The 12,731-nt window shown below is 35.4% G+C and overlaps 3 protein-coding genes across 4 annotated transcripts; all 3 read right to left on the bottom strand.

The window, feature by feature from the left end:
• Window positions 1-52: 52 nt before the first annotated feature.
• LOC9303680 (ABC transporter B family member 28) lies at window positions 53-4,377 on the bottom strand. Of its 2 annotated transcripts, none has more exons than XM_021017670.1 (16): window positions 3,920-4,377; window positions 3,536-3,723; window positions 3,397-3,420; window positions 3,201-3,302; window positions 2,918-3,008; window positions 2,699-2,799; window positions 2,541-2,591; window positions 2,303-2,431; window positions 1,937-1,999; window positions 1,574-1,853; window positions 1,289-1,437; window positions 1,095-1,184; window positions 874-1,008; window positions 724-780; window positions 587-643; window positions 53-410 (listed from the first exon to the last, which is right to left on the bottom strand). In XM_021017670.1, exons 1-16 carry the CDS (start codon window positions 4,305-4,307, stop codon window positions 174-176), a joined length of 2,142 nt encoding a protein of 713 aa, XP_020873329.1. In that variant the 5' UTR covers window positions 4,308-4,377; the 3' UTR covers window positions 53-173. The 2 variants fall into 2 exon arrangements, with proteins under 2 accessions (XP_020873329.1, XP_020873330.1); XM_021017671.1 differs by having other exon boundaries at window positions 3,536-3,719; window positions 3,920-4,360.
• Window positions 4,378-5,481: 1,104 nt separating this feature from the next.
• LOC9305742 (dehydration-responsive element-binding protein 1C) lies at window positions 5,482-6,661 on the bottom strand. Its single transcript, XM_021018081.1, has one exon. The coding sequence runs from the start codon at window positions 6,275-6,277 to the stop codon at window positions 5,636-5,638; it is 642 nt and encodes a 213-aa protein (XP_020873740.1). The 5' UTR covers window positions 6,278-6,661; the 3' UTR covers window positions 5,482-5,635.
• A 3,076-nt stretch (window positions 6,662-9,737) lies between these two features.
• LOC110226398 (dehydration-responsive element-binding protein 1A) lies at window positions 9,738-12,501 on the bottom strand. Its single transcript, XM_021018076.1, is given in 2 exon segments — window positions 9,738-11,672; window positions 11,674-12,501. Coding segments are annotated over 2 exon segments (651 nt in total). The 5' UTR covers window positions 12,100-12,501; the 3' UTR covers window positions 9,738-11,447.
• Between the last annotated feature and the right edge of the window lie 230 nt (window positions 12,502-12,731).

The following is a 12,731-nucleotide window of genomic DNA, read 5'->3' as shown; positions in this document are numbered from 1 at the left end:
GAAGAAGTGAAAGAGAGAAATTAGATCACTCCACGTCACCTTCACATCAATGTTCGTTAAATTTCTTCTTGTTACATATAAATTTGTATAAACTATTGTAAATCAAAGTTGTATATAAAAATAACACAGATTCCACCATTTTTAGTCATTTGTTACAGATTACACCGAGTAAATTACTCAAAGGCTAGTCTCTGAGTGCCAACAAGTGAAGCATATGATCCCTTTTGCGCCACCAATTCTGAATGTGTTCCGAGCTCTATGATCTTCCCATCAGAGCATACAGCTATCTGATGCGCGCTCTGTACTGTGCTCAATCTGTGAGCGATGACTAACGTTGTCCTGTCTTTCATTAGACGGTTCAACGCACTCTGGACCAACCGCTCGCTCACTGCATCAAGCGCACTTGTGGCCTGCAACAAAAAGGCAGTCTCTCATATTATTTTAACGCTAAGGACTGCTCTTCTGTCTTGTTGATACTAACCGAACCATACAGCTTAGATGAGAGCATAAGAGAGTAATTCTCTCTTTCTGCTAGCAATGAAGACAGTCCATCAAAGGCGAGATTATTAAAATAAGAGTCTCTCACCTCATCGAGAATCAAGATGGGGGCATTCTTCAGCAGAGATCGGGCTATGGCAACTCTCTAACACGTTGATAAACAAGCACATCAAGGCTGTAGCAATATAAGGAATAAAAAATACGTAGCTCATAATGTTTCTATACCTGTCTTTGTCCTCCGCTAAGCAAGCCTCCTCTTTCACCAACCAGTGTATCGTAGCCCTATAAACAAACACCTGTATTGCTCAGAAGAACTGAAGTGCATTTCCAGGAAGAAACAGAGAGTAGTTGCACATAAGGCACACAAATCCGAACCTGAGGAAGTGAGATTATGAAATCATGAGCGTTGGCAGCTTTGGCTGCCTTAATGATGTCGTCCTTGGACACATGCTCATTGGGGAGACCATATGCAATATTCTCGGCCACAGAGAGAGAAAAGAGAACGGGTTCCTGAATAACACATAAATATAAGCTTTGAAGAAGAGAAGGAGAAATTATCCAACCATGCCTGACCCATAGATGTTACATATACACACCTGATTCACAATTGAGACAACCTTAGCCCATTCACTCTTGTCAAACATCCTCACATCTTCTCCACCCACGGTAATACGTCCTTTTGTTGGCTGCAAGAATTGAAAATTCAACCTATCCGCATGATGTAAAAGCGGCTGCAAACTTAGTCTTAACAGATATTACACTTCAAATTGGAAGAGGATGGTAGATTAACCTCATAGAACCGTGCCAATAACTGTACAATAGTACTTTTTCCTGCACCACTAGAGCCAACAAGAGCAGTTACGGTACCAGAATTCAACGTTAAACTCAGCCCATCAAGAACTTTGACATTGGGTCGTAGAGGATAAGCAAAATGCACATCTACACTAGACAAAATAGAACAAAGGAAAAACACCAGGTTAGAAAAAGGTAAAAATCTGCAGTTAACCTTGGAAATTTTATGGGAGGCTCTTGAAGTAAGATATTATGAGAAGAGTTTTTCTTGGTCTGATTTTACCATCAAGACACACATCTCCTGCCCATGTTAGGGTACGTAGATTGTTAGTTGATTTCAAATTTGACATGTAGTAGTTATCGAGGTGAAGGATATTCACATTAGGGCCAGCAGACAAGAATAATTTAAGGTTTTCATCTTGGACTTTCTTTGTATGTATATCTCTTTCTAACCCGTAGGCAAGAGCCTCATCTATGTCTACCGCGTTTAAAATGGAATTGATCCTGTCAATAGCAGCAAAAGTCCCACGTAGATCTCCAAACGTGTTTACAAGCCCTTGGACCTGGAAAACAGAATCACTGATTATGGTAAACTAAATTGTAGCATATGGGTAACAGTAAATGCTGTGTAGACAGGGGTACTTACAGCAAATGTTAAAGTAAATGTGTATCCAATGAACGAAACAACTGTTCCAACAGCGAGCTCACCCTGGGTAGGAGAAAACTTTCAGAATAAGAACCAAGAAAATAAAGTGCAAAGGAGCTGAAATGTAACAACATAAGAAGAAACTACACAAAAGAGAGATAAAGAGAAATTTGATTCTTAGTTTCGTTGATTTAAGATTTCAGAAGGTAGTAACTTGATTCTAGCTAGAAACATCCAATCATTTATTCCAGAAAATATGAATGACGAATAGCACTATCTTCTGTAAGAGAAATTCATCAAAACACGATTCTCTTTATGTTTTAGTGGCCAAGAAGCCTAATTTTAACTTGAATGATCAGATCTTACCGTCTTCACCTTGCTTCCCCCAAGACAGTAAAGAGCCAACAGAGAAATATAAACAGCAACCCTTGTTATAGATTCATTTATAGACTTGAAAGTACCAAGCTTTAAGCCGCTAAGCTTGTAAGCAAGAATCTGTAAATCAAACAAAAGGTTAGATTAATAGATTATGGAACAGTTAGAACAAAAACAACAATTGTTTCGAAGAAATAAATTTTAGCTTGTAAGAAGTCTGAAATATGACCTGACTACCGAAGAGAGACATCTGACGTTTTTCACCGCTGAATGATCTTACCTATAAAGAGAGACAAATTACTTGAGTCTTCAAAGGCAAATCAAAGTTTCTTTAGTTAATTTAATCTGCCTTAAAAACATACAAATACGATGAAGTCAAGAACTTACAGTTCGGATTGCAGAGAACGTTTCTGATACACAATCAGACATTGTTGCTTGAGCTAATCCATGTGATTTATAAACAGGAACAGTCGATCTCTTGTACACAGCTTTTGAGATTTGACCGAGGGAGCAGATGTTAGAGGTAAGCAAATTTAGCAAAGATGACCAAAGTAATTACCAAAAAACAAAAAGGTTAGGAGGATGAAAAATACATAGAGAGTTTACCAACTAAAACTGACACAGCTAGCATCAATAGACCAAGCACAGGTGCAAGTTGAGGAGATAGAGTAAATAGAATGCAGATTGTTCCAAAAACCTACAAAAGGGATAACGCATGAGCCATGAGAACTGGGCATTCTTGAGATGCAACAAGATACTCTCTGTCATTTATAGAACTCCAAAGAAACATCAGACATAACACCAGGCTACGATTAAGTCTGTATTCATTAAACAAAATGGAAGTACAAACAAAAAAATCTCACATTTGCATAGTAAAGAAATGGCTTGCCTCTGTAAATGCCCTAAATCCACGATCTCGTGAGATGTTATCATTCACAATGCTATTTAGAGCACCAAGATCAGACGTGAGCAGCCCTGTAAGCTCTCCTACCTAAAACAAATGAACTCGGTTTAACACAATGGCTAGGAAGGTTTGTGCCAAAATGTCCAAACCCTGAACAAAACTAGAGAAAAAGAGCGCAAACCTTATATTTATCGAAAAACTCTGCCTGCAAACATTTCAAAGTCAAACAAAAAAAAACCATCAAAGATATATTCCAACTGTAAACAACAAAGAGCCAACAGTAGCTTTAGCAAACTTTGACCATAGTAAACAAATCCTACCTTTTGAATCAAAACCCTTCTGAAAATCTGAGCTCTTAATGTTGCCATAACGTTTTCCCAAATAGCAGTCATGTTGGTCACAAAAGCAATAGTAAAGATGGGTTCCAACGAGTACAAAACAGCAATTTTGCTCAGCAGCCGCCACAGAGGCTCTGGTCTCACCCCAATCAGCACTTCAAAGAATCTACCTTTACTCAAAACCATAACACTTACCATTATAAAACAGCTTCACCAAGATAAAGAATCAATAAAGAGAAAGACAGATACTAAGCTAAATCATCATACCTAAACTTAACCTAAATTCAATTAAAAAAAAAAAAAAAAACAGTCGTTACTCGTTACAATTACAATTGATAAAGGTGAGTGAATTGAAGAATCGATTACCAGAAAAAACAGGCATAGAGAGAGTGCAAGTACTGCAGCCAAGGAGAGTCAATAAGCAAACACTGAGCCTGAGCTTGTGTTTGCTCATCAAGCTCCACACAAGCCCCCAACTGATTAAATCCTTCGATTCAGCCTCAGATTTGGATTCTTCAATCTTTGGGTCAGGTTCGTCCACGATAGGCGGCGCTCCAGTAACATAGGCCCGAGCCAATCCATCGGATTTCAGCCTCAACGAACGCCGGAACGGCACAGTGGAGCTAGGTAAGCTGCGGAAGGAAATCAAGGGCTTTAGTCCGCAAGGTTTAAGGACAGAGGCTTGACACCGTCTACGAGCTACGAGGACTCGAGTGGAACCGTGGTGGAACAAAAGAGTGGTTGCAGACGCCATTGATCTTGGTGGTCCAACGAGCTTCACGGCTGCATAAAAATGGCTAATTTTGGAAACAAAAAAAAAAGCCACGTGGACTGGGTTTTGTGAATCCTCCTCACTAAGGAGAGATACTTTGTTTTTCTTAACTTTCTTTTTTTTTTTTTTTTGGTAATTTTTTTTTCTTTCTTAAATTTTCTTAAAAAAAATTTTTAATTTTTTTTCTTAACTTGTCATTTATTCATAACAAAAATCTGAGTAGGTTAATTCATGCAGAATTAATCATTGATTAATTTACCTCCAAAAAATAATCATGTTGTTTAAAATTTTCTCTTTTCCTGTAAAAAATGATTTGTACAAGTTACTACTGTAAAGAAGAGGTTTGGGTTATGGATTCGATGTGAACGTCAGCTATCATCAAAAATCAAAATTGATCATTACCTCTCCAAATTGAGAAATCCAAAGAGAACTTGGAACTTTAGCTATCATTACTTATTCAAGTTGCCAGTTCTTTTGCTATTCAAAGAACTTTAATGTAAGACCATTGATGATCTCTTAAGACAATTTTTATGTTAAGAAACATATCTTATAACTAACAAAGTGTTTTAAAGTCTCTCAAAACACATGTCTTATTTAATTAATTATTTTAAATTTATTTAAATAATAAAATCATAATAAAAATAATTTATTTTATTCATCAGATACTTCTTTTTAGATCTTTACCGATGAGAATGCTCTAAGTATGCGAAATCTCATTCTTGTTTACATAAGTCTATGTGGGAATTTTTGTAATTAAATAAGTGCTTAGAACTTTTTAATTTTTTTTTTTTTGTCATTTGTTATTTAAAGAAAGAAAAAAAAAACCTGAACCTTTTGATATTTATATTGCCTAGAATTTCTTTTGTTTTACAAAAAAATCTAGGAACTGCTGCCATAGCCTTGGAAGATGCTCCGGAATATTTGCTGAAATATCAAAAACTGTTGCTATCTTACCAACCTAGGACTTTTTTTTTTTTTTTGCTCTTTACATTAGTGCTTAGAACTTTTCTTAGCCACGGAAATGCCAGAATCATTTAACTTAAATTTTACAGGTGAGCCCAAACTTATTGTTTTTACCAAATTACATACTTATACTAATACTTATGTTTTTTATTTATTTTTATTGTTACTCATAAGGAGACCGAGATAATAATAATATCCTGCACTCAAAAACACTTGCATTTGACAACACCTTTACTGAATCATTTACATTCGTTTCTCACACCACCCAAAAAAAAATGACGATCCGTTCTAAAAAAGGATCTAATTTATAAAAAGTTATAATACCAAAACTGTACAAGAAAATTGAATTAATAACTCCATAACGACAAGTCATCATCTCCCTCGACATCAAAATTATAGTTCCATTGAACAGACGGCGACGGCAAAAGCATTCCTTCGGCCATATTATCCAACAAACTTGACATCCCGAATATCGCCTCGTCGTCTAAATAAAACGCGTCGCTCTGTTCCGCCGTTACAATAGCTTCCACCATCGTCTCTTCCATGTCAAGGCCATGATCCGTCGTCGTCGTATCACACATCTCATATTGAAAAGCCATCGCGGCTTCAGCCGCTGCCTTTTGGATTTCCTTGGCGCACGTTGACTCGGGGATTCGTAGCCTCCAAGCCGAGTCAGCGAAATTAAGACAGGCTGATCTGCCACGGAGAGCTAAGGCGGCGACGTCGTGAGCACGAGCGGCCATCTCGGCGGTTTGGAAAGTCCCAAGCCAAATCCTCGTTTTCTTGTTTGGCTCTCTCAACTCACACACCCACTTACCGGAGTTTCTTTGACGAACTCCTCTGTAAATTGGGTGACGAGTCTCACGAAACTTCTTTCTTCCGGCAGGTTTCTTGGGACAGCTCGTCGCCAATGTCGGAATATAATCGCCGCCTGAGGACTCGTAGTCGGAGCCAAACATTTCAGAAAAGGCAGAAAATGATGAGTTCATTGATCAGTACTCTGTTTCAAGAAACTGGATAAGGTTACGAGTAGAGTGTAAGTAGATGATCTAGGTCTTTTTTGTATGGGTTTGATAAAATATTTATTTTATTTCTCTCTCTTTCTTTTCTAATTCTGGTAAGTTTGAAGTTCTTGGAGTGGGAGCTTGGTGTTTTATATTGGCCGGAAGATATTTGGATATTTGTGGGCGTCGAACACGGAGTTTCTGTCTCTGTGAATGCCACGTGGTTAAGACACAGCTAAGCGATCCCACGGTTTTTGTAATCATTTAGGCTGTCAATCCCTCAGAGTCTGCCATGTGTCCTTTGACCCATCTTGGGAAGTTTCTGACCTTCCCGCGTTATGACCATTGTGAGTTTTTTAACTTATTAATCTTATTGTATGAGTTTGTTCAAAAAAGAAAAATCTTATTGTATGAATGTGTGGCTGCTGTTATACTAGTGTACGACAACCATTACTATTATTAGTCTATTAAATATACTTTTCCATGAAAAAACAAATTTTTATAATAGTTGCTCGTCTATACAATAATAGACATACAGATAAAAGATTTGTGAAATGAGATATTTTAAAATGCTCTTTCTGTCTTTTCTTCATTGGCATAACGTATTTCAAAGACTTCTAGAATATAAGTGGAGTAGATATTTGTCTACTAATATTTATATATATATATTTGTTGGTCTAATTAAAACATTAAAAAGTTTGATTAACTAAATTAATCAAAATTTGGTGGTAGACTAGTAGGCATGTAAATTTAATTCAACACTTCCCGTAAAATCTTGAAAAATAACCAGTTTTACTTTTTTATTTTGTATATTGTCTAAAAAAAAAATATGCTAAAGTTCCTAAGATTTCATGAAGGCTATGAAATTTTATTATGATTTCTAAAAATATATTGAGAACCCATGTTGGCTTAAACGTAAAGAAAAAAAACAGCTTTTAGATATTGGGATATCGTGTTTTCGCTGGCTTATTTATTCCAACAATGTATCAATCTTCGCATTATATCAATAAAAGCAAATGACAGAAAAAAAAAATTGTGATACGAGTTGGAAACATAATTTTAATCGCATAAATTAGTACTAGATCATCACTCGTACTACAATACGGGTTAAATTTCATTTATTTCAAAATTTATAAATTTTATGTTTTAGAATAAAGTTATGATATATTATAATAGTAAGTACAAAAATAATATTTTTTTGTCAGTCCCTATATATAATATTAGAATGAATATATTTTCTTTTTCTCTATGGTATTCAATTATGGATATGGTTTTTTAAGATATTAAAACGGAAAATAAGATTATTTTTTTAAAAAAAATAATATTGTTTGAACAATGAGTTAATTTAGTTAGATCAAAAATCAAAATATCATAAGTGAATCGCATCTAAACGTAGATTATTTTGAATTACTTAAGAAAATTAGCTATTATTTTGAATTAATTTAGGAAATTATTTTTTCAAATTCTGATTCATTGGTTGTTGAAATAGAGATTTGTTTGAGCTAATTACAGAATTTACCAATTATTCACATAATCAAATATGTTATGAACATATATTTGGTATATAATAATACAAAATTGCTTGCAGAATCAAATTTTCAAATATTTAGAAGTGTCAAACCCTATTTAACTCATCTCATCATAAATCTTAAAATGTCGTCTGTTATAAGGATCATAATTTTTTACCATATAATACATTACATTTAACCCGCCGCCTACTATAAATATTTTAAACATATCATTTTAGAAAATCAAATTAATGTATTTATAATTTTTTTATCTTTTTAATCTATTAAATATTTATGATATTCTTTAATATATTAAATTAAACTTTTTTAGAATGTTCCAAATTAAAATCTTTTAAATTTTTTTATTGTAATATGTAAATTTATGAATTTTTTTTTAAAATGATATGAAATTAAATATAAATATTCAAATAGTTATAAGGATCATAACTCATTTCATCATATAATATATTATATTCAACCCGCCGCCTATTATAAATATTTGTTTCAAAAAATCAAATTAGAGTATTTATACTTCATAATTTTTTGATCTATTAAATATTGATGATATTAACAAAAAAAGAATATAATACTCAAATATGAATTTTTGACCTGTTAAATTTGTTTTTCATACATTGAATAATTTATATTCGTTTTTTAAAATTCAAATCTTGGTATATGCGGAAAAAATTTACTTTTTTTTATTATATAGATGATATAATAATTTATTTATTTATATAAATAGAATCATATAAAGATGAGAGATGAAGTATAATGATTAGTAACAAATTAATACGGTAAGTTAGATATCAAATCTTATATGTTCATTTGATTGGTCATTCTTTTTAAAGAAATTAATAATAGATTTTCGTTTTTTTAATTAAATTAAATTACATAAAACAATATTTGACTTGTTTATCCTTAATGAGTTGAATTAATTTACTCTATAAAATTTTATTTCTAATGGTATTCTTAAGTAAATTATTACAAAAAGGAAAGTTAATTAAGGATAATTGTAAATTCTACTCCCCAAATAATAGTATAGTATATTTTCTAGAATATTTAGTACATAAATATACATGGTCGTGAATACAACTGGCAAGGTGTGTATTGGATATGATAGACAAAATAGGACAAATGTTTGGGTAAATTTGGCAAAAGGAAAATATGGTAATTAAAAAAGGCATTTTGTTATGGTAATTGATCACAATTGTCAGTATCTCTAACAATAGTCTAATTTCTCTCCATTCTCTAGTGGTGGTGACGAATTCCTCCTCTTCTTCTCCAAGAGCTTCTTCCTCCTCTTTACTCTTTTTTGTTCAACCACTATATAAATAAGCTCAAATGTTTAATTACTTCTAATAATAACAAATTAAGCTAGCGTAGAGACATTAAGTTAAATAAAACTAAACAAAAAATTGTAACTGGTTTAAGCCAAGGATTAGACCAATACAGTAGCAAGTAATACATCACACTCAAATTTCAGTAGTAGCAATAAAATATCACAAATCTCAACAACAGCGATAAAATATCTGCACGACAAACGTTTCTCTCTCGCTACCTTTCACTATCAAGTGTCTCACGGAGTAATTGACAATTGACATCTTCAGAGAAACAAGACGACAAAGAGTGGTGGGTCGAAAGAGAGTGGTTAAGGTACAGAAAACGACAAATAAGGTATTATTATAAAAATAGAAAGTAAAACTTGAAAATGACGTAACATTGATTCCAGCTGAGCCACGTAGGGGGCCAAGGCCAATGAACAGAAAGGAAGCTACGGAACAAGGGCTCTCTTGTGGGACCCATCTTTCTGTTTATTGACGTTTTGCTGAATGTGTTGTTTCGGTTTTACACTCTAATTTAGGAAACATTTTTTGGTGGATAAGTATAGATTTGAAACGCCTCTATTTTTATTTTTATGTGTAATTGTTTAATTATTATTTTTTTTGTCAACTAATTTTATTATTGATAAACTTGTTGGATACACAATCCAAACGAGGGAAACTAAAACCCAAAAGAGGGAAACTAAAGCCGACAGACGCAGTAGAAGTCTTCAGAGTCAATAGCCGGAGGAAAAACGAGAAATCCCCGGAGTCTAAGCCCTATAAAAGGGAAACAGAAGTACTATAACCATAAAACAGAAAAACTCAAAGCAAAACGAAAGAGGACGAACCCTTAAACTAAAAACATAAACAACTAGGCTAAAACCTTAAGAAACATACTAGTCTCAAGAAGCAAGAACTCTTCTCCTGAAGCACTTGTAGAAAAGACTTACCAAGGACGCCCAAAGCCAATCCAAAGATAACATCAACCACCTCCTATCAAAATGAGAGCCGATCTCTCGAAACTAGAACCAAAGCTATCATAACCCGGCAAGCAAAGACTCGAACACACTTCCGGATGCGACGACGATGACTCAGCGTCCTTTTATCGTCTAGGTAGATGCCTTCAAAACGCGATCAGGTCAAACCGGACCTACAACGCAAGGACAAGGAGCGTAGCCTAACCTCTCGAAAAACCAAACTCAACTGAGCTGGAACGAGACAACTAACAACCACAACGAACCACAACAATGAGAAGCGCCAAATGCAAACCTTGAAGACTAACATATCAACAAACAATGTGAAGCCTATGCTTAGAAAGGGATCGCGCCTTATGGGAATCAAAGGCTGGGCGAGTAGACCGAGGAGAGGAGATGCAAAGGCTGGGCGGATAAAACGCAAACACAGCCAGGCAACACTAACGGCTTCAAAACGATGAGATGCACAAGAACGGGAACAGAACAAGGGTAGGATCAAGCAAAGAAGATACCTTATTAATCGAGCCACACCGTAGATCTACCAGAACCGGAATTACTAACATCTTCTCCGTAACCACAAAACCCAAATCTTCCCGCAACTACCGCTTCCACAAATCCAAAATCGAAACTCGAAACAACCCAAGAGACCCCCCAGACGCAAGCCAAAAGTTCTGCAAACTAACCAACTACACAATCCTAGCAACCGGATAAACGCAAAAACTCAATCTAACCACCGCAATCACCATGAAAGAAGAGAAACGACCTCACCGAGAAACAATTGGCCATAACGGGGAAACCAGGAGGCGGCCACGACTGGAGACACTCCAACAAAGGGCGAACCCAACCATCGCAAGCCACATCTAATTCCAAAACCCGGCAAAAAACCGGCAAACCGTACCTCCAATCAAAGCCATACCAACAAAGAAACTAGAAGCAAAGACGAGATTAAAGCTAAAAGGAGAGGCTGGAGCCGATGCTGAGGAAGCCACCGCGATCCAGCCTCGATCTAGAATTATTATTAATTTTTTTTACGGTTGGAACTCGAGAGAGGTTGTTTAATTATTTAATTATTTATGTATCTGATTTTTTGTTTTTAAGACAAATGTTTCCGTCATTATTTTAATGACATTCCTATCCTCTCTGTTCCTATTGTTGATGAACCTCTTTTTTTTATTATTATTATTATAAGAAGCAACTTTTTTGTTGCTTATATATTGAACTTAAAAATACTTGCATTTAAGAAAAATCCACACTTACTGAATCCTTTACACTCATTAATCTGTTATAAGAAAAAAAATGAAGAAACCATTATAGAAAAGGATCTTAGAAAAATGGAAATAAACATAGGTTTTTAATAACTCCATAACGATAAGTCATCATCGCCGTCGACATCGTAATTATGATTCCATTGTACTGACGGCAGCGGCAAAAGCATCCCTTCCGCCATATTAGCCAACAAACTCGGCATCCCAAACATTGCCTCCTCGTCTATATAAATCGATTCTTCGCTCTGTTCCGCCGTCACAAAAGCCTCCACTAACGTCTCCTCCATGTCGAAGCCATGATCCGTTGTCGTATATATCACACATCTCATCTTGAAACGCCAACGCAGCTTCAGCCGCCGCCTTTTGGATTTCCTTGGCGCAAGTCGATTCCGGGATTCGTAGCCGCCAAGCAGAGTCAGCGAAATTGAGACAGGCGGATCGGCCACGGAGGGCTATGGCGGCGACATCGTGAGCACGAGCTGCCATCTCAGCGGTTTGGAAAGTCCCGAGCCAAATCCTCGTTTTTTTGTTTGGCTCTCTCAACTCACACACCCACTTACCGGAGTTTCTCCGACGAACTCCTCTGTAAATTGGGTGACGAGTCTCACGAAACTTCTTACGACCCGCCGGTTTCTTGGGGCAGCTCGTCGCCAGCGTCGGACTATAATCACCGCCTGAGGAAACCGAAGACTCGTAGTCGGAGCCAAACATTTCAGAGAAAGCAGAAAATGAGCTCATTGATCTATACTCTGTTTGAATTTTTTTTGGATAAGGTTATAAAAAAAAGTAGTAACTAAAAGATCTGTGTTTTTTTTGTTGGTCTGATATAATATTAATTTCTCTCTCTTTTTATTTTCTAATTCAGGTGGATTTAAGTTTGTAGTTGATAAAAAAGTTGGAGTGAGAGAACTTGTTGTTTTATAATGGCGGAAGATATTTGGATATTTTTGTGGCGAAAGAAAAGGCAAACACGGGAATGCCACGTGCACTATACACAGCCAAGCAATTGTGAAATGAGTAGTTTAAGGTTTTACTCACTAAGAGCCTGCCATGTGTCCTTCGACCCTCTTGAGAGATTTTTTTTTGCCTCTTCACTCGTTAAGATATGTGTTGGCGAATAACAAAAAAGATACCTTTATGTGAATGTGTGGCTATTGTGTGTATGTGGTATACTAAGACCATCTTTATCAATGGATTCTTAAGAAAATTTTAAGATGATTTTAGTAATTTTTTAGTATTATTACTAAGAACCAAAGTTAAGATGAGTTGAGAGAGTTGCTTACCTAAGAGCCAAAAAGAGGTAAATCTTAACTTTGGTTCTCAGTAATAATACTAAAAAATTACTAAGATCATCTTAAGATTTTCTTAAG

Source organism: Arabidopsis lyrata (assembly GCF_000004255.2).
Source record: "Arabidopsis lyrata subsp. lyrata unplaced genomic scaffold ARALYscaffold_7, whole genome shotgun sequence".
Taxonomy (NCBI): Eukaryota; Viridiplantae; Streptophyta; class Magnoliopsida; order Brassicales; family Brassicaceae; genus Arabidopsis; species Arabidopsis lyrata.
The sequence above is the reverse complement of the archived record's forward strand: the minus strand, read 5'-3'. Positions and strand labels throughout refer to the sequence as shown.

Excerpts from the sequence above, each read along its gene's own strand:
- LOC9305742 (XM_021018081.1), bottom strand. The coding sequence starts at position 6,277 with ATGAACTCATCATTTTCTGCCTTTTCTGAAATGTTTGGCTCCGACTAC.
- LOC9303680 (XM_021017670.1), bottom strand. The coding sequence starts at position 4,307 with ATGGCGTCTGCAACCACTCTTTTGTTCCACCACGGTTCCACTCGAGTC. Across the intron at positions 3,009-3,200 it reads GATTTAGGGCATTTACAGAG|GTTTTTGGAACAATCTGCAT; the intron begins GCAAGCCATTTC and ends TCCCTTTTGTAG. Across the intron at positions 2,592-2,698 it reads CGTTCTCTGCAATCCGAACT|GTAAGATCATTCAGCGGTGA; the intron begins GTAAGTTCTTGA and ends CTCTCTTTATAG.